Source organism: Sapajus apella, unplaced genomic scaffold, assembly GCF_009761245.1.
Source record: "Sapajus apella isolate SASKATOON/1434 unplaced genomic scaffold, GSC_monkey_1.0 scaffold204, whole genome shotgun sequence".
NCBI lineage: Eukaryota > Metazoa > Chordata > Mammalia > Primates > Cebidae > Sapajus > Sapajus apella.
Genome location: NW_022437144.1, coordinates 609906 through 636876, shown reverse-complemented (window position 1 = coordinate 636876; position 26971 = coordinate 609906). Strand labels below are relative to the sequence as shown.

At 48.2% G+C, this 26971-nt stretch overlaps 2 protein-coding genes across 10 annotated transcripts in view; one reads left to right on the top strand and one right to left on the bottom strand.

Annotated features, from left to right (window-relative positions):
* NHSL2 (NHS like 2) overlaps positions 1 to 24893 on the top strand; it is an 82305-nt gene extending 57412 nt beyond the window's left edge. For 3 of the 7 annotated variants that reach the window (XM_032270128.1, XM_032270129.1, XM_032270130.1), the window contains exons 2-4: positions 13982 to 16300; positions 17718 to 17850; positions 18738 to 24893. In XM_032270128.1, the coding sequence (XP_032126019.1) occupies positions 13982 to 16300; positions 17718 to 17850; positions 18738 to 19059 (2774 nt within the window). In that variant the 3' untranslated portion in view covers positions 19060 to 24893. Of the gene's footprint in view, positions 1 to 7344; positions 7501 to 9642; positions 9771 to 10059; positions 10256 to 12636; positions 12769 to 13981; positions 16301 to 17717; positions 17851 to 18737 lie in introns of all 7 variants that reach the window. The other 4 variants (XR_004265790.1, XM_032270125.1, XM_032270126.1 and 1 more) reach the window with 4 other exon arrangements.
* RTL5 (retrotransposon Gag like 5) lies at positions 2406 to 7302 on the bottom strand. 3 transcript variants are annotated; one of them, XM_032270133.1, is made up of 3 exons: positions 4115 to 7302; positions 3441 to 4073; positions 2406 to 2964 (listed from the first exon to the last, which is right to left on the bottom strand). In XM_032270133.1, exon 1 carries the CDS (start codon positions 6821 to 6823, stop codon positions 5114 to 5116), a length of 1710 nt encoding a protein of 569 aa, XP_032126024.1. In that variant the 5' UTR covers positions 6824 to 7302; the 3' UTR covers positions 2406 to 2964; positions 3441 to 4073; positions 4115 to 5113. The 3 variants fall into 3 exon arrangements, with proteins under 3 accessions (XP_032126024.1, XP_032126023.1, XP_032126022.1); XM_032270132.1 differs by having other exon boundaries at positions 2406 to 2987; positions 3441 to 7302; XM_032270131.1 differs by having other exon boundaries at positions 3441 to 7302.
* Positions 24894 to 26971: the final 2078 nt, after the last annotated feature.

Here is a 26971-nt window from a genome sequence, read left to right as displayed (position 1 = left end):
GCAGTGGCTCACACCTTAATCCCAGCACTTTGGGAGGCCAAAGGGGGTGGATCACAAGGTCCAGAGATCGAGAGCATCCTAGTCAACGTGGTGAAACCCCCTTTATACTAAAAATATAAAAATTAGCCAGGCGCGGTGTTAGGCACCAATAGTCCCAGCTACTCAGGAGGCTGAGGGAGGAGAATCGCTTGAACCCAGGAGGCAGAGGTTGCAGTGAGCTGAGATCGCGCCACTGCACCTGGGGACAGAGCAAGACTCCGTCAAAAAAAAAAGTAACCTTAGTTCATCCTTCCATGTTAAGGAGAGTTTTTTGGCCCCTCGTTCCCTTTTGGAGGAGATCTTCTAGTCCTCCAAGCTTTGTACCACCTGCAGATGCTCTTAGCAGGCTGCCTCTAGGTCTCCATCCAGTGGCCCATTTATTCACTAACTTCTTCATTTACCAAACTAGGATTGAGATCCTACTGTGTACCAAGTAGTGTGCTGGGCCCCAGGGACTCCACAGTGACTAGACAGATGAAGAAGCCATGGCCCCAGAGGGGATGAGACTCATGCTAGAGCCCATATAGAGTCAGCGGCAAGGCTGGACTGGAATCCAGGGTTCTTTTCCCCATTCCCACAGTGCTTCTGGCTTCAAGGTTGGGGCAAGGCTGACTCTATTTTTCTGACCTTTTCCCACCTTCTCTAATTGGCCATAACAGAATCTGGGCTCAGGTATCACTACTTGCGATGTCATGAGAAATCCCCTGGGTGCTGGAGACCTTGTCAGGCCTCCTGAAGGGTAACAGGGAGTCCCAGTGCTCACTGATGAAACCCACAACCCCATAAGTCTGCTCCTCCCTAGAAGGGGTAGTCAGCCACATACTCAGTACTGTCACCTGGCTGGTTCCCCCAGAGCTTCCAGAGATAGTGCACCTGATGCATGCTTCGTTGCTTTGGCAAAGACCCATAATCCAGACAGGTTGACACTTTAAGCTTGTCAGGAGTCCCTCCTGGGAGACAGCAAGTACGGTGTATTTGAGTTAAGAATGTATATGGGTTTGGGAGTCATGAAGACCTGGAGTCCCCATGTGACCTAATATCTCTGAGATTCAGGTCCCTCAGCTTTAAAAGGAGACAGCATTACCTGCCTCACTGAATTGTGGAGAGAAAATGAAATGATGGTGAAAATGCCTGGCACATGGTCAGAAACGCCATGGTTCCCTCCCTCCCTCCCTTCCTTCCTATTAAAGGGACAAAGCAAATGTGCCTCTGAAACCAGAGTTTATTTCCCGACTGGAATCCTGCAAGCTGGGGGCAGGGGGCAGGACAGGGCAGAACTAGGAGCTTGGCCTGTCCTGTTAGACAGCAGGGCCAGCGGAGTGGAGGCAGAGAGGCACTAAGTGTCCCCAGAGCTAATGGGCAGCTGCAGGACTGTGACAGAGCCACTCACTAGCTGTCAGTCTTTGGCCGGTGACTTCTCTTTAAGCCTCAGTGTCCTCATCTTTAAGATGAAGGTAAGGATAGTTAGTTCTTGCCCCCAGAATCATTATCAGAATGAAATAAGATAACGGATGTAAAGTGCCTGGCACAGCACTTGAAAGTACTAGAGGCATAATGAATGTTCCCACCCACTTCCCCTGGGGGCAGGGGGAAAGTCCAATTCATGCTGGGAAACTTGGACAAATCACAGAATGGGATTCAGTTTCTTCTGACCCCAGAGTCTGAGGAGCCATGAGATCTTTCTGGGAGGGCTTCTTCTTTTTTTTTTAATTAATTAATTAATTAGTTAATTTTTATTGCATTTTAGGTTTTGGGTTACATGTGAAGAACATGCAAGATTGTTGCATAGGTACACACACAGCAGCGTGATTTGCTGCCTTCCTCCCCTTCACCTATATCTGGCATTTCTCTCCATGCTATCTCTCCCCAACTCCCCACCCCCCGCTGTTCCTCCCCTATTTCCCCCCAACAGAACCCAATGTGTGATGTTCCCCTGGGAGGGCTTCTTACATGGACAGCTCTGGGGACTTCTGATTCATCTTCACCAGCTAACTCACTGGCATCTCATAGCGCCACCTAGTGTCAAAAAGCAGAAGGGCCCTCCCCACCCAACCCGGCCTCTTTTCCTTCACTCAAAGTCCCAAGCGTGCCCGTGAGTGCCTGTAGGGCTAGGCCACCCTACTCCCCGGGAGAACGAATGCTATTTTTCAAGATGCCCAGTGCTTCCACTTCCCTCCCAACAATTTCTGCCATCTACAAATACACAGAACTTGTAGGCAGGTCCCTTGAGCTTCGCCAGGCCTTGGTTTCCTCGTCTAAGGATTTCAAGACTTCAGGGTAGGGTTGATTCCAGCAGGGGGCCTTGGAAGCACCCGATGCCTACTCTATACCCATCTATGTTTGCTTAAAAACAAAGAGACACAATCTTTACACACCCTTTATATTTTTATAGCGGAGAGAAAGCTTTAGCATACAGAGCAGTTTCTTATCTTCACAACACAGTAATGAAACAATAACACATATATTCCAAACGGGTTTCCTCCCGAGCTTCTGGGAGACCTTGGGCTGCCTTCATACCCCTGCATGCATCCCCTCCCCCCACCCCTCTTTCAACCCAAGAAAGCTCCCAAAGCCCACAGTTCCTCTTACAGCTCTTATGGCTGTTATATCACAACAAATATTGAAGATCTGGGAAAGGGAGGAAGAGGTTCAAAGGGAAGCCCAAGCCCTTCCTGCCCCCAGAGGGTGGAAACCAGCTCACGGCTCATCTGCTCTGTCCCTGGCTGTGGTTCTGAGGACTCAGGGTGAGAAGTACCATGGGAACAGGCAGGGCCTATGCTGAAGGGTCCCTGGAATTGTGGGTGTAAGGCACCCGTCCTTCACACGTCTCCACAGGGACATGAGGCAGCAGGGCCAGAGTGTCGGCCATCAGCAAATAGGGTTCACAGCCTCGAAGAATAGCAGGTCCCCTTCTGGAATGCACTCCTGAGAAAATTAGACAAAATCAGCTGAAAAACAGACAAATTTTTCTTTACAAAGTTGTTTACTCCTGCCCTGGTGCGGATGGGGAAAACCCGACAATTGAAAGGTCCAACAAATTAGGAGAATGCTTAAATGAATTATTCAGCATGCATGACTGCACAGGTGGCAGCCATTTTAAATCCTGCTGATCAGGAACTGGCAGAATGATCTCAGCTTTGACAAGACGTACCAAGAACACACTAGAAAGGAAGGCAGCAAAGTGTTAATAGTGCTTGCATCTATGTGATGGGACTCTGAAGGTCTGGGGTTTTTTGTCCTTATAGCTTTCTCCATTTTCCAAACTTTCTTTAACGATTATGTATTACTTTTCTCTTTGGAGAGAAGGGATCTTTTTAAAAGGTAGCAACAGGTTATAGGAACCCAACTCCACTGATTCCCCAGGCTGAGAAACAAAAGTGCTAATGAAAAAGGCATCTTACCTCCCACTGATGAATAGAGACCTCACCAGAAACCAGTCGGAGGACTGGGTTTCTCTGCAACTCCTCTTCCTCCAGCTTCTTCCTCTTGCCTCCATCCAGGCCCAAGATCCTAAGGTCGGGCTGATGTTATTGGTCAGACTCCCATGAGGAACAGAGGTTGAATTTACTATGTTTTCTTCCCTTTGGCCACAAACCCTGGCCACACTTGCTTTGCTGCCAGGCACTGTGCAAAAGTCCAGTGTCCAGGGGCAGTTCAGGCCAGCAGTGGAGTTGGCTGGCATTTTGTGGCCAGAACTGACATAGTAAATGGGTGTTTTTCACTGCAGAAGCAGTGCTTTCTGGACTCAAGGCAAGCAGCGGGTCTCTTTATAAGGGCACCTGAGCTTGTACCCAGAAGTCCCAGGAGTTCCTAGGTGGCAGCCACCCTCTTAAGCTTTACTGTGTCACTAAAGCACAGCAGCAGGCCAGGGATTGGCCCCCAGGTCAAAGACATGAAAAGGGATCCCAGCTGTGAGGCCACGGTGGGTGCAGCCTTCTTTTCTCCTCTCAAAACTAAGGGATCCTTGAAGTCGAAGGGAGCTCAGAACAGGCCATGGGCCCTCTGTCTGTCCCAGACAGAATGGCCAGTTGGGCCTCCTCTGCAACTCCAGGGATAGAAAATGTCCTGCAAATACCTTTGACTGGGGGCTGCAATCCAAAGCCTGGCAGGGGGAGAAGACCACCTTCCCTTAGGAAAGAGTCACTCTCTACAATGGCAGAATGATCATTACTGCGTCTTTCTCCTCCTCCTCTTCTTCCTCCTTCTCCTCCCCGAATCCCAACTGGCTACCCTTTAGGCAACATCAAGGGAAGTGGTGGAGCCTGCAATGTTGGGCGCTGTCCACCGGGGGTGCCCAGGAGGGCAATGTGGTGAGAGGAAAGGGCTCCAGATGAGGCAAGCCAGTCCAAGAGCCCTGATAGGGGAGTCTATGCAAAGGTAAATTCTAGTGCTGTAAGTGGAACCAGCCTGCACAGTGAGTCAAGGGCAAATCTCGGTCAAGTTGTCCATTTGACATGTGGCTTTTCACACTCTCACTGGGCTAGATGTCGGGTCCTCTTCCAGGCCCTCTGCTGGAGGTGTGGCATGAAGAGTGTAGGCTTCTAGGGACATTTCTTGAGACCACCTTGCCCACCATTGAGTCTATCCAGTAACTGGCCTCAGTGGCTTTAGGAGTTCAGGGTAGCCTATCCTCTTGCTCATTGGGGCAGGTCAGTGAGGCATTGGGTGAAGTCCAATTGGGTCAGTGAGAGATAAAACTGTAGAACATAGGGTGAAGAAACGCAGGAGAGGTGAGGGTTAGGAACAACCAGAGGAGAGAGACAAGAGGGTGACCAGTTCATTTATGGGAACAGGCCCAGAAACTTGCCCTCCAGCTCGTGGCAGGACTGAGCAGAGTACATGCCAAGAGGGCAGCTACTGCTAATCCCTCCTTTCTCAGGTGACCCTGGTTGGCCACACGTCACTCTCTGGTCATGGTTGCAAGATGGTCTGGAGTTCTGCGGGTCTTCTTCAGGCTCTGCAGGTCTGAAACTCCCTGAAGTCTGGTCAGCAGATGGGGCAGGTATGACAGCAATAGCAGGGGCAGGGGACGCAAAAGAAGGGTGTGTTCTGGGTGGCCATCTGGCCCCAGCACTCACACTCGAATTCGGCCACGAGCAGCTCGGTGGCCTCCCTGTCTCGGAGTGAGGCGGAAAAGCACAGGGGGCCGTCTTCGAACTTGGCGTTGCCCCAAGCGACCTGTGCGGCGAATCAGTGGGGGCGAGCTGTAGAATGGTGAATTGGTGCCTGGAAGGCCTTCCAGAAGTGGGACACGATTCTGGTTCCTCCGTCTGCTGGGTTGTATTATGGGAGGCGATGCACCCAGGAAGTTTTCGGCATGGTAACCACTTGTGGGACCAGAAGTCTGGGATGACGCGTGAACAAAGGTCGGCGCCATCTCCATCAGCTCATCTAGGTCATCATCTTGGGCCTCATCCAGGGGCTCCTCCTCTGCCTCACCATCGGTCTCTTCAGTCCCTGGCTCCTGCTGTGGCTCCTGCTCTGGTCTCTGGCCCCCATCCTCATCTTCATCTTCTTCACCCTTACTCTGTCCTTCCTCCTCATTCTTGTTGCTTATCTCCTCCTCCTCCTCTTTCTGTTTCATTTCCTCTTCCTCCTCCTCCTTCTCCTCCTCTTCCTTCTTGATTTCTTCCTCCTTCTTCATCTCCTCCTCCTCCTTCTCCATCATCTCTTGCTGAAAAGCCCTTATGCACTTCCTCTGGTCCTTGGGGTGAAGCCTGTGCCTGCGTGCCTCTTGGTCTTCATCTTCACTGTAGTACTCTTCATCTTCACTTTCTTCCTCACTGGGACTCGGAGCAAAAGGGAAGAGGATATTGCGAACCCCAGGGAGCGGGATAGGCTTGGGGACGCGCACTTTTCTTTCTATCTCCACACATTCTAGAATCAGCTCATCCAGATCAGCCATTTCTGTTGACCATAAAAGCTCCTTGCGGAAGAATTCCGACAGGCCTTTGAGGAATTGGTTTTGGAGGCGGCAGTCATCCCAAGACAAGAACTGAGCCAGGAACTGAAAAGCATCTGCATAGCTGCCGAGGGTACAGTCGCCCTGCCTGAGCTTGCGAATGGCCTTTTTAGCCACACGTGGGGGGATGGGGCCACAGAATTCCTTACGGATTTCATCCAGGAAGCGCGGGAAGTTGGCATGCAAGGGGCTTCCCTCCTGAGTGACCGAGATGGCCCAGTCCTTGGCTTCGCCAGTGAAAAAGGAGATCAGAAAGGCCACCCGCTCGGCGCCCCCAGGGAAATGATCCTCATGGTTGGCTATGAAGGTCTCTAGCTGCATCAGGAATTCAGCCAGGTAGACTGGGTCGCCTGAAAAGGGCTCTATCTCAGGCCGCTGCAGCGGTGGCAGAGGTGGCTGCGGGGGCGGCTCCTTTGACGCGGGCGGGGGCAGTGCTGGCGGGGGCGGGATGGGCAGCAGAGGAGGGTCAGCGGGCCCGTCGGGGGTGCTGCAATCCTGGATCACGTTAATCAAAAGATCATCCGAGATACACTCGGGCTCCGCGCGTGGGGGAGGCCGGCATGAGAAGGGCAGCTGTCCCCCAGGAATGGCTTCGATCTCACTGAGCGGGAACTCCAAGTTCTCCTCCGCTAGGACGGGCACTATGGGCACTGGCCAGCGGATGTAGCTCGAGACATTGCCCCTCAAGGAATTAACCTCGGCCAGGGCTCTTCCCAGCTGGAGGCCCAAATTGGCATTCTCCCCGCGAAGGGCATTTAATTCTTCACGCAGGGCCACATTCGCCATGCGGAGGCTGTTGAGATTTCCTGTCGCCTCAGACATCTTGACAAGCCCAGGGTCCTGGGGCTCCGTAGTGGGGAAAAGGGGACGGGAGCTACGGGCCACAGGAGGAGGAGGCCGAAATGCGGCGACTGGACGCGGGAGGGGACCTAAGTGCGGCGGCGGGGCGCGGGACAGGCAGGGCCACACCCACCGGGGCGAGCTGGAGGACGGCGCTCGGGGCGGAGGGCCCAGCGGCTCGGCCTGGGGCGCGTTACCTCTTCGCCGGGGCCGGAGAGGGCTGGCGGCGGTACTGGGCCCGGAGGACGCGGGCGACACGGCGGCGGCGGCGGCGGCGACCGGGCAGGCGGGCAGAGACGAGCGGAGCGGGAGGGAGCGGACTGCGGCAGAATCTGTCGAGGAAAAATCTTGCGGTTGGCGATTCCTCGCCTTTTAAGCGCAGCCTCGCACTCCCCCCGCCCCACGCAGAGGCGGGCCTTGGGGAACGGCGGGCGCCCACTGGCCGCCGCGCGCCGCTCCCCCCAAGCTCGCCTGTGCCTCTCACTGACTCTCTCCTTCCCTAGCTGCAGCTAACTCGGGTCGGGAAAATGCGACAGCGACTGCCCACTCGAGGTCGTCATGGCGACAGCCAGTGAACGTGTTCCTCTCCTCGGGCAGGCCTCCGAGTGTAGAGGAGCTGCTTCGAGAGGCGCAGCTCAATCTCCAGAGCCTGTTGCAAGGTACCGAGAGGGAGGGGGGCTGCGGCCGAGCCCAGAGGAAAGATACGCAGCGGCAGGAGGGAGGCAAAGAAGAAAGAGGACAGGGACCAGCAAGGGAAACAGAGAAAACAGTTTAAAACCAATCGACAAAGCAGTTTCCAGCTTTCACCTTTCAGCCTAATAATTCTGAAAGAGGCTATTTCCAGGGCTGTTTTCCCCCACCACCCCCTTTTTTCAGCTCAGTACTCCATGGGGAAACAAGGACAGAGACTGAGGCAGGGCCATAAGTCATGTAATTCACCGATAGCTGGGTGGGAGACCCCCACAATGTGGGCCCACATTCCCTCCAGCCCCCTCTCTTGCCACATCGCCTATACCTTTTGGATCCTGGCACCAGAAGACAAAGGGGCCATCTGCAGAATCTCCCACTCTAGGCCTCACTCACTCTGCTCTTGCAATAACTGCCCCCTGGGTAGCTATTACCTCACCAAAGTAAGCCCTATACACAGCACCCAGGAGTCACCAATTTTGTCCTCCTAACCAACCTGAGCTTCTCGATGTAAAGAATCACATTTTACCGCCGGGCACGGTGGCTCACGCCTGTAATCCCAGCATTTTGGGAAGCCAAGAAGAGCGGATCACTTGAGGTCAGGAGTTCAAAACCGGCCTGGCCAACATAGTTGAAACCCCATCTCTACTAAAAATACAAAAATTAGCCGGGCGTGGTGGTGGGCACCTGTAATCCCAGCTAGTCAGGAGGCTGAGGCAAGAGAATCGCTTGATTCTCCAGGAGGCGGAGGCTGCAGTGAGCTGAGATCACACCACTGCACTCCAGTCTTGGCATCATAGGGAGACTCCGTCTCAAAAAAAAAAAAAAAAATCGTATCTTACTACCCTTAGGTTTGCAAAAGCACCTGGAACACAGCTGGATTCCCTCCTCATCCCCCAAGAGGTGCTCAGTGGATGTTAAGCATGAAAAGGGGTTTCGTCAGCAGTCCTTTATCTATATTAATGAAGGTTAACTCTAATGGCAACTAGAAAACTGCTGATGGGCCACCAATAGGATAACAGCAATAACCCCCACCCCCCACCAGGGCAGTGGTGACCTTGGAAAAGCAAGATGCCAAGGGTCACCATGAGCCTTGTGTTCAGATAACAGAGGAGTTGCCACACAGCAAAAGAGTCTATGTGCTCTGTGTTGCTACCGTGGCAGAATTAGGACCAGTGGGTGGAAACCCAGAAGGAGGCACATTCCACCTCCAGATAAGGAAGAACTTTCTGACATGCCTGACAATCCCAACTGTCCGTGGAAGAAATGAGCTGCCTTGGGAGGGAGGGAGCTCCCATTACCTGCAGGTGTGTGCATCGAGGCTGAAGAAGCATCTAAAAGGGCTACTGAGGAGGGAGTCTGGACACAGAATGAGGTGTTGGATCAAAGAACCCTAAAAACAACCCCAAATCTCTATGATTCTAAGAGCTTTGTTCAGTGTACATTGAGCATGAATGTTCCTTCTCTACTCTCACTGTCTTCATGTATTCATCAAATTCATCACTTCAATCAACCCCATTCAAATCTTGTGCATCCTTATTCACTGATGATGCCACTGAACTTCTGCCTCTTTTATGCTGTTACCTCCTCCTTCCCTCTCCTTCACCTTAGCCCTCCTAGACCTGACACCATTCACAGCAGGACTAAGGTGCAGGGAACCTGACCCACAAAAGCTCAAGTAAGAGTTCTTGACATCCAAGAGAGAACTCCAGATTGGACTTCCCGGTGTAAATCTCTTCTTGCTTGACACAGGTCATTTCCTTGGTAGGGTCGCAGAAAACCTGAAGAGCTGCAGGGCTTCAAAGACAGGATCTTGCAGTCCAAAGTAGCAAAAGGTGTCTGCATCCTGAACCTCTTTTTGTAATTGAGCACTCAAGGCGGGGGTTTTTGAGATAAGGGCTTGGTCCCCAAACCACCACAGCATGAATATACTGACTTTCTCTTCTCAACCCTGCACTTTTCCATTTCCAAATCTCAAACACCCAGAAATAGCCTAAAGAAACAATGAGAGTCAGGCCTCACAGCTAGGGCAGGAGCCCTGGCTGGTGACCCTTCCCCAACCCAGCGCTCGGCTGTGGCACCCTAGAGTGTGTCTCCACTGTGCTATTTTTCAGAAGAATATGAGGAACAGTACTCGGAGGCCAGACTTCTGGGGCAGACCTTTCGCTCTTCTGATGAGGCCCCTGAGCCCACCCCCAACCCAAGGCCCCAGTCTGCCAGGCGTCTGGAGTTTGTATTGATGGTGAGTTGCCTCATCCCCCACCTGGGAGAGCCAGCATGAGCCCACTGACAGAGACCTCCAGCTGCTAGCATTACCCACTGGAAGCTGCTCACCTGTGCTCACCAGGAGAGCTACCCTGAGGCCCCACCCAGATGGGCCCTGCACAGCAGGTGTCTGGCCTGGCGGCCTGTCCACGCTTTTCTGCCTCCCAGATGAAGCTTTCAACTACCCAGCCCAAACAGCCATCTTGTGGGCACTGGCTCATCGCCAGGCAGGAGTACACCCTTTCCATCACCTTCTCTCCCAACAGCCTACAAAACGGCAGCTGAGTGAGGATGAAACTACCACCCAGGGTGTGAGGGCCCCCGAGGCCTCCCTGAGCCTGTCTACCACAGCCGACAAGCAAACTGCCTGGAATAGCTTCTTCCCTCTGCCCATCCTAGAGGAGAAGCGGTGGCCTCAGCCTTGCTCCACACAGTCTGACATTGTGCCCATCAACATCTCTGGTAGAGTTGCTTAGCACCACCTCTGTCTGCTTCCCTTCATCCCTCTACAGGCCATCCTCTTCAATGCACTGGGTGCTGGGGGAGGGAAGTGAGACTTTCTTTGCTGCCAGCTCACCTTGTGCTGTCACAGTCATGGCTCTCACCAGGGAATTGAGGCATGCAGAAGAGGGGGCTCTGGCTGCTCTTTCTTCACCCCTTCCTGGCACTGCCTCCCTAATGAGACCAGTTGATAGCAAACCAAATTTTCTTAACAGAAGGCTCTACAGGCTTATGAATTTGTGTGCTCATCAGCATATATGGAAACATAAAGTTTGTGAGTTCTGTTTGGGTCTGGGAAAGACAAGTTCTTGTGCCCAGAGCTGGGTCTGCAGAACACTGGCAGGAGTCGAAGCGGGAGAATGGGGTTTGGAGTGCTGGTGGTAACAAGGGATGATCACACCTGGGCACAGACCAAAGGTCTGGTGGCACTTTTGCTGGACACTAGTCTTCTAGCAAGGTGGGCCTCCTCAACTTGTTTGGCAAGTTTTCAAGAAAATAAGTGGTAGAAAGGTCCTAAGGCCAAAAAGACCAAAAGGGGACCCAGTACAACTTTGAGAGTGGGTAACATGATGTATTGTCGGTAGCCCAACTGGCTGTGGCTCTGGGGGCATATGGCACACTATACCATGCTCACTATTAATCCATGATCTACAGTCCATCAGCTATAAGGTGAATAGAAGGAGGGCCAGTCCTTTGAGGAGATAGGGCCAGTGACATGATGAAACTTTGATCTCAGTAACCTAAAAGGATCAGAGGGGTCCTGTGAGCCAGCGCCAGCCTGTGCTCTGCTGGGAAATGTTGATGAAGATGAGGACAGCTCTGGCCACACATGGCAATGCTCCCTGGATATGGGGTCCTCCACTGTCACTGGCATCATTTCAGAAAATCAGAGGCAGGAAATAGAGCCCACAGACTAGGGAAATATACCAAAAGGAGTGAGGGCTGATGAGGAAAGACTCCAGAAGTGATGTTGAACATTTCGTGTCTAAATGTCTATCTTGGCCAGGCACAGTGGCTCACACCTGTAATTCCGGCATTTTGGGAGGCTGGCATGTGTGGATACTTTGAGCTCAGGAATTCAAGATCAGCCTGGACAACATGGTGAAACCCCATCTCTACCAAAAATACAAAAAAATAGCCAGGTGTGGTGGTGCACACCTGTGGCCCCAGCTACTTGGGAGGCTAAGGTGGGAGGCTCAATTGACCCGAGGAGTCATAGGTTGCAGTGAGCTGAGATCGCACCACTGCACTCCAGCCTGGGTGATAGTGAGACTTTGTCTCTAAATAAATAAATAAATATCTGTCTTCCTCTCAGTGAGTCTGTCCCTGAGCTTTTCCCACAGAGCCACCTGCTGAGATGTCTGTGAATGTAAGCGGCTGTGTGGCTGGTGGGGGAGGGTCTGACTAGCCAGCTGCTGAATGAGAGAAAGGGAGGGGGAACCACAGACCTTGCCGCATCACCCTGCCTTGCCCTGACTCTGACCCAGGCATTTTCCAGAACCCAAAGACTGACCTAGCACTTTAAGAGAAATAGAGCTCTAAAAAAAATTTTAATAATATTAAGTAAGGCATATTACTAAGTAAATCTTCCATTTTAATTTAATTAAATTTGAAAACATTATCAAGTCAGTAAACAAACTGAATTAACAAGTATTTTGAAAGTACCATGTAACTCAGAGGAAATGATAACTGTAATCTGTGTCAATAATTTTCCTGAATTGAAAAGTCAGTGCCAGAAAAAAAAAGAGAGAGAGAGAGAGAAGGAAATAGAGCTCAATCACCATGCTGCGGGCCAGATTTGGTAAAATGTGATGAGGTGACTGTAGGACAGACTATCAGGCATCTTCCTGGATGGTGGAGGGCAGTAGGGCAGCCTCTTGGAGACACTGGCCTCGCCTGGCCCATATAAAGGCCCTCTCTGAGGAAAGATCACAATCAAGCAGCATCCAGTTGCAGCCTACTGCTCTATACCAGTGGTTCTCACCCCTGGCTGTACCTCTGAATAATCACTTGAAGACTTCTAGAAAATGCTTCTATGTGAGCCCTACTCTCAGAGATTTCAGTGTTCTGGGGTGGGGGCCAGGTATTGCAATTTCAACAGCTGCCCAGTTGATTTCAATATGTACCCCAGTGTTGAAAACCACTGCCACTTCCATGTTTGAGAAACCCAGCATGCATGCCCAGGGCCAAATTGGGAAGGATGGGGAAGAAGTGCCACCTGCCTTAGACGCTATTCATGCTCATCACGACTGCCATCATTCCTTCTCTCTACCTTGGGCCAGTTTCCACTATGTTTTAAACAGAAATCAGGATGCACCCAAGTGTCTTTATTTTGGCTACAGGGCAGCAGTTTGATAAACATGCAAGTTTGCGACACTCATTGTTTAACACAGAGACAGCCGTGAACCCCAAGTCCACCCTGAGGCGGAGGCGGACCATTATTGGATTCTCTAACTTTCCCCAGCGAGACCAAGGTGACCCCACCACAGCTGACTCCCCAGTCCATTTCCCTTACCCACTCCCACCAATCCTGCCACTCAGGTCATACTGTGGTGATGGGGAACAGGAATAATTGGGAGGGGAGCTTTCGGATGTCCTGAAAAAACCAGTATGGTAATTAAGAATAGCTAAGGGCCTCTCATCAAGGGTGGCAACTGAATACGGAGATAGGTCTCCCAGGCTAATGAATCCATTACATTGTTTCCCATTATAAATGTAATATAACCAGATATGCCAAATTTAGGCAAATAGATGAGGGGAGAGGGATCCTCACTATCATCTTAACAGAACCATTACCATTAAGTGAATGCCGGCCAAAGAGCACAGCCCAGGGAGATAGCAGAGGATAAGAGCCCTGGCCTCTCCGCTTACTAACCGGAAGACCTTGGCCAAGTTACATAACTTCTCTGAGCCTCAGCTTCTTCATCTATAAACTGGGGATAATAATACCAACCTAGTGGAATTAGCATGAAGATTAGTGTTATTGTATGTAACTTGCCTACCATGTGCGTGGTACATAGTCAGTGTCCAACAAATGGTGGCTGTTACTACAAATTCTCATAGCAGTACTAGTCATAATGCTACTACTAATAATAATAATGACATGACAGTATTAATTGTTTGTGTGTACGAGAAAACCTTTGGGGATTTGGAACATCCAAACGGTTTCCTCACATCTGCAGGTTATCCTCAGCCTTATGTTGCAAAGCCTAAAAGTGACAGGTGCAAACAATGCAACCAGACTCTAAGCTTTGCAGCTTGGTCGTACTCCAGAGCTACTGCTGGAGCCAGGAGTCACACCATGCTGTCCTTAGTTCGAAAGCCTCTACTCTCATCTCCGAATGGATGAACACTGAGGTCTGTGATAGTTTTATGAGCCTGGGGTGAAAGTATGGGAAAAATGCAAGGTAGTCCCACGTGACACTTCAGCTCTAAGGGGAATAATCAAAGCTGGAAAGTATTTGGCAGCCATCTGGACCATTCAAAGGCACCCTGTGATTCACTGTGGGGTGACGGGCAAGAACCCAACTTCCCCAGCATCCGCATCTATGGAAGAGAAGAACCAAGGAATTCTGACCAAACTGTTGGCAAAAATGCTTCTTGGCAAAAAGTTGGTGCTCCTGTCTCAAAACAGCTGGTAGGAGATCCCTTGCTGCAGTGCTCATGTTCTGTGTTTATTTCCTCCAGGTCACAGCCACAGCCCAGCAGGCAGTGCGGCCCACTCGACCACCTCCGACATCAGGCCCAGTCACTCAGTTCCGGAAGGGGTTCATGGAAGAGTTGCAGTTGGTCACTACGCTCGGTTCCCAAGTCTTACCTCGCCAGTACTGAGAACTCCTTCCAGTGAGCCAGACGAACCTCACCAGGCACAGAGTGGCCCAAACCCTCCTGGCATGGAGAGCATGGGAATGGTGTACAGTGTCCCCACTTCTTGCAATGGACCTACAGAATCAACCTTCTCCACTTCCTGGAAGGGAGATGCTTTTACCTACATGACTCCAAGTGCCACCAGCAAGAGCAATCAAGTCAATGAAAGTAGGAAAAATCCTTCCTGCGGGAATTCTTGGGTCTCTGTGAACACAGTCCCACCTCTGGTTCCTAAGGAGGCTGCTACTCTCCTTGTTGCTCGTGATAACCCAGCAGGATGCAGTGGGTCAGCTGGCTACCCTGAGCGCCTTATTCAGCGAAGGCACATGCCAGAAAGACCCTCCAAGATTGGCCTTCTGACCAGTGGGACCTCGAGGCTGGAGACAGGCCCCGGTGGAGCCAGCAGATTCCGGGAGCGGTCACTGTCTGTGCCCACAGACTCAGGCACCGCAGATGTTGACTATGATGAGGAGCAGAAGGCCAGTGAGGCCTGTGCCTTGCCTTTTGCCAGTACGAGCTCTGAGGGCAGTAACAGTGCTGACAACATCATCTCCCTTAGTGCCCAACAAGAGGCCCAGCACAGAAGGCAGAGGTCCAAGAGTATCTCACTCAGGAAGGCCAAAAAGAAGCCTTGCCCACCCACACGCAGTGTCTCACTAGTCAAAGATGAGCCAGGCCTCTTGCCTGAAGCACTATCCAAGGACCAGAGGCCCAAGAGTCTTTGCCTCTCCTTGGAACACCAAGGACATCACTCGTCCCACCCAGATGCTCAGGATCACCCAGCTGTGCCAAACCTCAAAGATCCAGAAGGTACACAATTCTCCCACCACTGGTATCTTACTGACTGGAAGTCTGGTGACACCTACCAATCCCTGTCCAGCTCCAGCACTGCCACCGGCACCACAGTCATTGAGTGCACCCAAGTTCAGGGCAGCTCAGAGTCTCTTGCCTCGCCTTCCACCTCCAGAGCCACTACACCTTCCCAACTCTCCATCGAAGTGGAAGCTAGGGAGATATCCTCCCCAGGAAGGCCCCCGGGACTGATGTCACCCTCCAGTGGCTACTCCAGCCAGTCAGAGACACCAACTCCCACTGTTTCCATGTCCTTGACCATGGGCCACTTACCCCATCCAAGCAGCAGTGTCCGAGTACGTCCAGTGGTACCTGAGAGGAAATCATCACTACCCCCAACGTCACCAATGGAGAGATTTTCCAAGTCACGGCTATCATTTGACCTACCACTGACCTCTTCACCCAACCTGGATCTGTCTGGGGTGAGTATCTCCATCCGAAGCAAAACCAAGGTGAGTCGGCATCACTCAGAGACAAATTTTGGTGCCAAACTGGCCCAGAAAACTAGTCCCAACCAGCCAGTGATGCCTATGGTTACTCAGTCCGACCTACGTTCTGTTCGCCTGAGGTCGGTCAGCAAGTCTGAGCCGGAAGATGACATTGAGAGCCCTGACTGTGCCGAGGAAACCAGAGCAGAAGTCTTCACCTTGCCAGAGAGAAAGATGAAACCTCCTGTAGCTGAGAAGCCTCCAGTGGCCCGAAGGCCTCCAAGCTTGGTCCACAAGCCACCATCTGTCCCCGAGGAGTACCCACTAACTTCACCAACCTTGGCTATGCTCCCCAGGAGCTCAATTCAACATGCGAGACAACTCCCTCAAGACAGCTACACGGTGGCGCGGAAACCAAAGTCCTCCAGCTTCCCAGATGGCAGAAGCCCAGGGGAGTCAACAGCACCCTCATCTCTTGTTTTCACGCCTTTTGCCAGTTCCTCTGGTGCTTTCTTCTCAGGAACACAGCAGCCTCCCCAGGGAAGTGTGGAGGACGAGGGCCCCAAGGTGAGGGCCTTGCCTGAAAGAATTAGCCTCCAGAGCCAGGAAGAAGCTGAGAAAAAGAAAGGCAAGATTCCACCTCCCGTACCAAAAAAACCCAGCGTGCTGTACCTGCCTCTCACCTCTCCCACAGCTCAAATGGAGGCCTGTGTGTCAGAACCAAGGCTCTCTCTCAGCCCCATCATCACACTGGAGGAAGACGCCAAGTGTCCCCCAGCTGGTGATGACCTGCAATCACCTGGTCAAAGGGTGACTTCAACTCCGCAGGCTGACAGTGAAAGGGAGGCAAGCCTTCTGGGTTAGTATACTGTCTGCTAGCTTTTTCCTTCAATCACAGGAGAGATGAGGGTGAGAGTGGGGTGCCAGAGATGGAAGCAGATGCCCCAGAATAATTATCCTGATCCCAAGTCAGTAGTGGGCACCTCTTGAGGGTTTGGGTTACTCTAAATAGGAACCATGTGCCAGCCTTACTGCCCTTGAGATCAAGACTGGCCCGAGGCAGATCTCCAAGGCCCAGTTTAGGCCACTCTCCCCTCTAAACCCTACTGCTGAGATAATGAAATCAAGCTAGGTTCTAGTACCCTAGGACTTCAGCATCCCACCTCCCTAGTCAAGCATGCATCCTGTCATGGGAACTACTTCTCCACCTCACTGTACAGTACTTTTCATTGGCTGCACTGAACTTAGTTCCCTACATGGGACTCAATAGCCCCCCCAGACTGAGTTCAAGTGCTCTGGCAGGCTTGGAGGCATCTGAAACAATGAAATATGTTGCCACCAGCAGCCTCTGTTTGTGCCTTCCAGAGGAAAGGGAGCTCACTTTCTTGGGTGGTTTGAGTTCTTTGGGTCTTCCTGGAACCATGAAACATAATGCGTAACATTTCTCATCCTTTCTTTTTCTGTCTCTTTTTGTTTTCATTGCAGTAAAGTACCCATAACATTGCATCTTGACCATTTGTAAGCATGCAGTTCATTCCTGTTAAACACATTCACATTGTTGAGCAACCAATCTCCGGAACTCCTTTCATCTTGCAAAACTGAAACTCTGTACCCAGTAAACAACAACTCCTCTTTCCCTCTCCCGGCAGATTCCTCCCTTGCAACCACCATTCTACTTTCTGGCTCTATGAATTTGACTCTGGACACCTCACATAAGTGGAATCATACAGTATTTGTCTTTTTGTGACTGGCTTATTCCACTTAGCTTAATGTTGTCAGGGTTCATCCATGTTTCTCTTCCTTTTCTGAGCCCTTAACACCAAAAGTCAAAATCTCATGGCCTTCTGTATGCAGGTTTGGACTTTCAATATGAATCAATCATGACTAAGCCAAGCAAATAAATCAAAGCCATAGGTAGTTGTAGAAAACGCTTCCTCAGACTCCACAGGCTCCCCTCTGAGATTCAGATAGGTCCCACTCTAACCCACCAGGTGAGAGTCACTACTTTAGATCACTCCCAGCTCCTTCATTTAGAGAAATGATATACAGTTTTAAAACAAGAGAATGATCAGGCCACCTGTTGTAATGACAAAGGCATGAGAGAACAGGGATCCATGCTGAACTTCACTACTCGCTCCACCTGGAGATATTAAAAATCTCTCTCCACCCTGCTGCTCTCACAGAGTTGCTTTGAACATCAAATGAAATAACATATGAGAATGCGCTTTGTCCTATCTATTGTGGTCAAAGTCATTCCTTTTGGTGTTTATATCTAGGGAGCTCTGTGGAACAAGGCACCGAAGAAAAAAGTTTAATCAGTGATAAAACAGCCGAATGGATTGCGGAGGATGATGATGACGTGTTTGTGGCTTCACGCACAACTGAAGATTTATTTACCGTGATACACAGGTCTGCACCAATTTCCTTAATTATAATTGCAATTGCCTTCCCTTTTTGTACTTAAAGAAAAACTGCTATTCCATTTTGAAATCCTAACTGTAAAAGAAAAAGAAAAAAATTAAAAATGAGAAAAACTGCTACCTCTAAGCAGCCATTAGAATTGCATCTGGAGGCTAAGTTCAGATACCCATATATGTGAGCACAGTCCAGGGCCTCACAGCTTAAATTCACTGACATCACTGGGTAAAGTGGAGGAAGGGAGAGGAGAGGAGGACCAGGTGCAGAGTGAGAGGCCCCTCGTCTCCTAGCAACCACTTGGCCTATTGTGGCTCCATCTGTTCTCTCTTAGCTCTGTCTATAGTCAGAGACATTTAACCCTTAACAGAATTCCTTGGACCAAAAACTCCCATCAAGAGGTGAAGTGGGGCACTAGGCAGCATATCAAAACAGGAACTTAGGCAAGGAGGAACTAGATGGGGACCAGTTATTCGACAGGGTTACAAGGTAGGGGCTCAGTGACAAGAAAACTGGCAGAAGTTTATTATTGGAGCTACAGCACCAGTTCAGAACAGGATCAGTCCCCAGGCTGTCCTGATTCAGAGTCGCTGAGCTACTAGCCTTCACTCCTGAAATTCGTCCCTGGTCCCAGAACCTGGGCAGAACTGAGCCTACAGGCACAGGACAAGTGACTCCAGCTGGGAGTATTGAAAGGAATGTGGGGACAGAAGGGTCCAACAAGGGGCTCTGAGGATTTAGAGGTGAGAGAGAGAAAAAGCAAGTCAATATGACTGCTTGCAGGGCTGCCGCCTGGATTGTGTCACAGACATGGGGGTCTGTGAAGCATTGGTAAATGTCTGCTGCGTGAACTCACTCAAACCAGACTTCCTCTTATCTAGGTCCAAAAGGAAGCTGCTCGGCTGGAAGGAACCTGGTGAGGCCTCTGTGGGCGGCAGACCGAGCTCCCACTCACCAATAAAGAACACAGCTGAGTTTCCAATCAGTGAGTCTACCACCACCACAGGGTCAGGCAGCGGTGCCAACCTAGATGCTGGCAGAAATGACGATTTCAAGGCCTTGCTACAGAAGAAGGGAAGTAAGGCAACTCCAAGGTCTCGTCCCTCAGCAGCTGAACTGCTGAAGACCACTAACCCACTGGCTCGGAGAATTATTGCACAATTTTCAAAAGACTATGAAACCACTGATAACCCCAATATCTAAGCCCTGGGCTCAACAAGCAGGGTTTACTTACTAAATTTGAGTAGAGAAGGGGGAAGAGAAAGGGTCTTTAAACAGAACCAAGGGAATAACAACAGAGTCTACATTTCTTTCACATTAACTCATACTCTGGACAGCAGGAGAGAGGCTGTTTTATCTAGAGCTAAAATCATCTGGCACTTAATCATCCTCAGACATTTTTATGTTTTCATACTTATAAGCTCATCATGACTGACTCCCGAGTTTCTTCTTACTTTCCCCCAGTGGTGTGCACTAACTAAGAAGAAATTTTCAGATGCCAGGGCACATGTGCCAGTTTTTCAATTCAATGACCCGGCTGCTCCATCCCTGGCCTCTGTCACTGAGGAGTGCAGTGTGAGAGCAGATTGGAGGCTGCCAAACCTGGGGGGCGTAGGGTGCCATTGCTCATTATTCACTTTCCTGGGGAGGCTCTGATGGCTCTGTGTACAAATACAGAAAGACTCTGATGCCTCCTCAACCACAGTTTAGCTTTCCCCTGCACTTGTGAGAGGTTTGCAGGGTATAGTTATTTCCGCATGGGGTTGATTGGATGGCTTCTGTGGTGCAAAATATGACTGTGACTCCGTCCAGAAACTTAATGCCTTTTTCAGTTTGATTGTCTACATGGAGATCAGGGTGATGAGTTTCAACAAACATATAGACCCCCCCCATTAGCTAGAAAAGACCAGGACTGGGTTGCTTTGAATGAACCAAGCTTGACTGACAAACAAGACAGCCATTTGTTCACTCAGATCTAGCCGAGGTAACTCACAAGTGCACCTTGATATCCTCCATGTGTCTGTCAACAGTGATAGACAAGATCTGTGCCCAGCTCATGCTGCATTCTAAGAACTCTCATTTCATTTGCATATAACATTCATTACAGGGAGTGATTAATTGAAAGAACAGCATCAGCAAAGGCTCAAGGAGAATGGAAAGTAAGTGCATCTTGCTCCTCACCAGTCAATTCAGATCATGGTTTGCGGTTGGTTTGGTTTTGTTTAAAGGAAGTCTGACTCTGTTCCAAAAACCGAGAACATATAAACTGAAAGGATCTATCCAAACCCTAAAATGCAGTCTTGCCAGTTGCTATGGCCCACAATGCACACACACACACACACAAAGGGCTACTTTTTGCCATTGGGGTTCTGCTGTTTGACCAGCTTTCAACTAACCTTGCAGGGGGAGAGCATAAGAACCTGGGTAAATGGCATACTGAAAGAGCTTCAGAATAAATCATTGTGACCTCACACCACCCCCACCCCCATGAAGCTCACAGGCACTAACTATTCTTGTCAGCTCAATTTTCTAAGCAGAGCAAGAGCAGTGATTCATTTGATTTTTGTATGCCTGATTTCTGGGAGGTTGCGGAGGGGGGAGACAAAGCACTGAGCAAAGAAAATCTGCTGATCAGTGATGGAAGGTTAATTGTCTATCGTCTTCAAGAGGCAAAAAGAACAGTCGAATGAAATCATAGCGTGCTTCACAAAGAGGGTTCCCTGGCCCCTTCCTACTTCACCCCCCACCCAACAGATTCAATGGTCACCCTCTTGGAGGATGCAGTAAGAGTTCCAGAGATAGGCAGATCTCAACTTTGATAGGTCGTATTGCCCAATGAGAATCTATGTCATAGCTCAACTGCCCACACTCCAGCTGGACCGAGCAGCTGAAAAACCACACTAAGTACTGAGAAAACTTCTCTCACAAGAGAAGCCCTAGGCCTAGACCCTTTCTTGTTAGAGTTCTGAATCTGAGATTTAGGGAAGCAGGCCAGGTCCCCCGAACTCCCTTGCAATCAGTACTTCTTTCTGATTTAGAAAGAAGACACTTAAAATAATAAATAGCTAGGCCCAGTTGCTTTTGAAGGTATTGGAACTACTTGGTGTGAAGGTCTTAACCAAATTCCAAATTTTAGGGATTTTGCCTGAAATAAAATCAATTCATCCTTGGCCTCAGTTTATATATGAATGCCACATTTGTCTGCTCCAGACTCAGAATTCCAAAAAACAAACATTTTCCTCTGTAGAAAATGAAGGGGTGTTTGTGCTTTTGCATAGCAAAAGCGAAAGAACACCAGGGTCTGCTCCTTAGGAACCATTATGAGTAGTTAAACTTTAAAGCTGAGTATGGGACTCACATAATATAGGCCTTGCTACTTCTGCTGACTTTTCTGGAAGTTTCTTGTTTACTACTTCTAGTGGGTTTTGCCTTTCCCCTCACCTTGCTACCTCTGGAGGTTTTCCCAAAAGATTCTAAAACTGAATGCTCAGACATCTTTTTGTTTGTCATTACCTTTAGTCTTGCCTTCCTCTACAATACCCTATATGCCTGGAATTTTTAGAGTGTCTTCTACATCATCACTGTGCCCCACCCAGTGGTATTCCCATTAGCACAAGAGGATTCAGGGCAGAAATCGTATGGTTAGAGAGAATGTTTAAGACTGAAAGTATTCATTTAAATTTTAAACTAATTTCTTGTAAAGATGGGGTCTTTCTATGTTGCCCATGCTGGTCTTGGACCCCTGGGCTCAAGCAATCCTCTTGCCTTGGCCTCCCAAAGTGCTGGGATTAAAGGGGTAAGCCATTGTGCCTGGCCTCATTTAATATTTTGCAACAGGTAGACATAGCCCCAAATAAAGAATCAAACTGTAAAACATCTACTAATCATTGATTAACAGAATACCAAGAATCTTCCCCACTCCTAACACTCAACCTCTCTCCTGCCTCTGATTATCATAACACCACTGTGTCTCCCACCCAGGCGCTTACCACAATGTTTGCTGCCTTCTGCACCTACTCTGCCACGACTGGAGAAGAGAGGCTGAAAGCCCCTCAGGAAGGCTTACAGAGAACCCACCACTACTACAATTACTAGTACAAATGATAATGATAATAATTTTTGAATGTATAATAGAGAAGAGATTTGAGTGAAATGAAGTTGGCTCTAGAAGGTCAGCTTCCATTTCAAGTCATCCGTACCCCCTTTTCTCCTCCCCATTCCAACCAGTAGCAACAGATGGCTCTGCTAGCCTGACTTTGATCTAGTCACTATCCCTGGAGAGAAGGTTAATTGGTAACCAAGGATGCTTTGCATTTGGTGGATAGTCAGTACATGTTTGTGAGGGTAGTTATTCTTAGTACAATAGCAAGCTTTGCTGGTGTCTCCTCTCCTTTGCCTGCACAGCTTGGCCTGCCTTAGCTCCTGACTGGGCCTCCCCACCACCCCAGCCCCAGCTTCTCTCTCAGCCCCAAATCCCATGAATTGCATCCCTAGACAACAACTCACCCATAAAGGAAGTGAGACAACAGGAAGCAAAATAATTAGTGTTAGCATAATAACCACAAACTGACCAGTTGATCTGGATAAATTACCTTGAACGTACAAAGACAGAGGAGATCCTACCAGGCTCTCCTAACAAGCATTGCACCTGACATCCAGTGTAACTATCTAGACAACACAGACCCTATTGCAGTTTTCTCCATTCCTGTCAGTCTGAGCAGGTCCAGGCACCTGCCCTCTTCCTCATCAATGAACAATTCGGGAAAAAGACGAGTTGATGCTCAGTACTCTGTTCCTCACTCATTCAGCCTTCCATTATCGTCAAGTCTGTGACACAATGGTGAGCTTTCGCTTTAATATGATTTGCTCGGGCCAGGACTAGGGTGAGGTGAGCGAGGCGCCTAGGGCACAAAATTCAAAGAGGTGCCCACTCTCAGGACCATGCAAGTGCCTTACCCTCGTCCCAGCCCTGTGATTTGCACTCTTTAAGGTAATATCAGTTTATCTTCTTCCTATGAACAAGTATAGTCCTGATTTGGGATGGGAGGTAACTCCCTATCTCTTGTTGCACCAAATATTTTATTGCTATCTATTTTTCCATTGCCATAAGTCTTTGTATGCCTATACATTAAAGAATCTTTAGTAGTGTTAATATCGGAAAACATAGTTGATTTCTAAGTAATCTGCTCCAGGTGGCAAGTTAACACCCATTTCAGTAGGGATGCTCCCAGGGCCAGCCCTTCAACAAAAGAGTGACTGAGTTGAGGTCTGTCACCAGGATCCTCCCTCTCCTCTTTCTGCTCCATTCTCCCCAAACTTCGCTTCCCAGCACCAACTCTCCTCAGTGCCTCCTACTTCGTTCTCCACCTCTCTAAGAAAAACACGCTCTCAGGAAAGGGATAAATTCATTTACTTTGAGATTATAAGGCTTAATGCTACCTCTTTTGAGGGTCACTTGCATTTTAACAGGGGAAAAGCCTTAAGCCAAAGGAATGAGGTTCTACTTGCAGGATGTTAGGCATCAACTAGTTGTAGAAATGTATTTTTCACCATGGAAAGGCCAAATTCCCTGACGCCTAACTCCAGAATATAGAAAATATCTTAATCACCTGGAATCATTTGAGTTAATAGCTGATGGTCAATTAAATTGTCCTGATACCCAATGCTATTCAATATGGTTACTACCAAGGGACTCTCAGAAATGGCTACTAAAGCCACTGAGAATGCCTAGATCATTCATACTGTACATTGACATTTTTACATAAATGGAAGTAATACTACTTACCATTTGAGTAAAAGAATACAAGGATTTAAAGAGTCTGTGAAAATGTGTCCTGTTTGTGAAAGGTGAAACTGTCCAATCCATGTCCAATGTCAGTCGTCCAGTACTGGTGGTGATTATTAAACTTATTGGAGGTACAACTTTACTGAACACAAGCTTCTGCTTTCCCCACTTCATCTCTGTTATGGGCTATCAGTTCAGCTTCGTGTAAGAATGAGACTATATCTATACCAGAGCCCCCAGTCCTTTCAAAGCCTTTGATGTATTTCAGCAACAAGTGACAAGGATATCCGGGATTTAAAAGGGCAAGAGAGTGGGAAAGAGGTATAAGGAAGTGCCTTTGTCAAGAGGCAGCAAAAAGTATAATGATATAAACATAATATGAAATAAGCAAAGTTTTAGAATACTTTGAACAGATTTATAGAGGAATACATAGTAAATGGTTATAGACACACATCTGGGGCATTTTTAATAAGGTTGGCAGGAAGAAATTCGCATGAATAATGAGCAATGTGAAATGGGCATTATACTTTTGCTCATTAAAGCCCAAAATCTAGGCCAATGGTTCTCAAAGTGCAGTTCCAGAAGCAGCAACAGCAGCATCCCTGGAGTGACTGTGTGTGTGTGTGTGTGTGTGTGCACGCGTGTGTGTGTGTGTGCTATGTGTGTGCATTCCAATGATGTTACTCCTTCAAGCCCCTGAATCACTATAGCCATCACTCTCCAACTGATCCCAACCTTTCCCATTATTTTGGCTCTCATTACAATGACCAGTCTCTGGCCAAGACGTGTATGTTGTCATCTTGGTCAGGCATATGTTTGTTTGGTTTTAAGAAATTGTTAGAATAAGGACTCTCATGTTTTATGGGACTCTGGTGCATATGCTCAAAAAAATAAATAAAAAACAACTTATCATATTGGATCAACTAATTGCTCAATGTGCAAAATCTTTGATTTGACTTAGCCAGCACATCTGGCCTGCTTTGGGTTAAAAACAAATTTTTTTTTAACTCACAAATGGAAAAAAGAGAAAAGTGTTAGGTTTGTTTGGCATTGCCAGCTCTTAAATACCTGTCTTCACCATGGTGGCTGTTCTCCAGTAAGGCTCTGGCAGAAGTATATTTGATTTTAAGACTTTTGCCTAAATAGTGGGATCTGATAGCAACGAACTCAAAAACAAAATCTGAACTGGAACAACTAGTTAACCCCTCTCAGCCTCTTTGTAATGCCAAGCTTTATAGACATTTATTCCTTATGTGGTCTTGAGCTTTTTCTAACATCCAATTTTATAAAACATTATGCATGCAAACGCAGCATTGTGCTCATTGTACAAGTCGCCTCAAACTCATTCCTCCCCCATGTGTATGATGGCAAAGAAATATCAATATGTTTTCTACCAAAGTAGAAGGAAAAAAAAAAGAAAGAAAGAAAAAGAAATATCAATATGTATGTTCTGAAGTCTCCTGATGAATTGTAAATTACAATCCTTTTCATTAATTTTTAAATGAAATAATGTTTACCCTGGCTAGTGGTTAAAATTTTATTCTTTTTTTATTATATTTCATTGCTACCTTTTTCTACTGACCCCAAAGCTTACTTTGGGGAATATTTCTTATTTCTAGATTGTTGTATTTATCTTATTTCTATATTTATCTGCAGTCATGGAATGTTAGAGCTGAAAGGGACCAACCTCTCTCATTTCACACATATGAGAAAGCTGAGGCCCAGAAAGGTCAAGTAACTTATATACAAGGTCACAGAGTGAGTCAGTGGTAGGGCCCAGCCTCAATTCCAGGTCTCCTGCCCTTGGGCCCAGTGTGGTTTCATTGAAAGCACTACATTTATAGAAGACCCACAGCTGGCTTCTACTTTTATGACACATAGATTTTCCAGGTATTTCAATGAACTAATATATATGCTGTAAGTGAAAATGTTCAAGAGTTCTTTAATTCATTAATCCAAAGACAAATTGGATTTTCGGTTTAGAAATATTCGTTTCCCTCCAAATTCAATATGTGCACCCTACTTAGTACAATGGATGATTTTCCTAAAAGTTGTATGAAAAATGATTTTTTTATAGATCAAGTATCATTTTTTAGTAGGTAAACTTCCTATGTAAAGGAACCTTCTGGTGACTTCTTTTTGAAAAACCAAGTTTTCTCTTGTCATTATCTCATAATGTCTCTACTTTTTTTAGTGCAAACTTTTGTATTTGGTTTTTATTTAAAATAGGGCACAACTCAATCAATATTAGCTTTACCAGAATCTACTTTAACCTTCCCTTCTTAATCTCTATGAGAAATTTTCAGACTGTTAAATGCTCATGAGATATTTAGTTGTGTTCTAGAAATTTCACTTAGCTTGATATTCTGTCAATCCCCGGGCTCAAATTCCATCTCCATCTTACCAAACAGGAACAGAATTCCCTAATCAGTACTAAGCTCCGCATGCAGTCTCTTTTCCAGAACATTCTTTACATAATGTTCCTTAGTGTGGCTCTCTCTTTAGTTAGGGGCTCCTTCCTTAGTTCGTGTTTACCTTACTATTCTGTGGAATTGCAAGTTGTGCATCTTTTAGAGGTACACTGGTCAAATTGATTGGCATTTCTATTTATTTTCCATTGTTCCCTTGTTTCTCCTGGATCTCCTCTGGTTTCTCTTTTCGAGCATGCCCAGAGGCTTAATTGATGAGATTTCCCCCATCATCTAAGTGGGAGATTGACAAATTCTGTAAAGGTCAAGACAGTAACTATTTTAGGCTTTGTGGGCTACATATGGTCTCTAGCACATTCTTCTTTGTTGCTGCTGTTTGTTCATTAGTTTGTTTCACAACCTTTGGATAACGTAAACCATTCTTTTTTTTTTTTTTTTTAGGTGTAGTCTCACTCTGTCACCAGGCTGTAGTGCAGTGGTGTGGTCACGGCTCACTGCAACCTGCAACCTCCCGCCTCAGCCTCCTGAGTAACTGGGTCTACAGGCGCATGCCAACATGCCCAGCTAGTTTTTTTGTATTTTTAGTAGAGACAGAGTTTCACCATGTTGGCCAGGATGGGCTCGATCTCCTGACCTTGTGATCTGCCGCCTAGGCCTCCCAAAGCGCTGGGATTACAGGCGTGAGCCACCACACCCAGCCAATGTAAACCATTCTTAGCTCATGGGCCATGCAAAGTCTTAGGCTGACCCCTGATTCAGACTGTCTTCTGGCACAAGCATTTCTGTGAAATGCCCCATGTGATAACTGAGTTGTGCAGTAGCTGATGTGGTTCATTGCCTTCCCATCTACTGCATTGTCAGACCAGTCTGACTGCACGGGGGCAGGTGGAGAGGGACTGCA

Excerpts from the sequence above, each read along its gene's own strand:
- RTL5 (XM_032270132.1), bottom strand. The coding sequence starts at position 6,823 with ATGTCTGAGGCGACAGGAAATCTCAACAGCCTCCGCATGGCGAATGTG.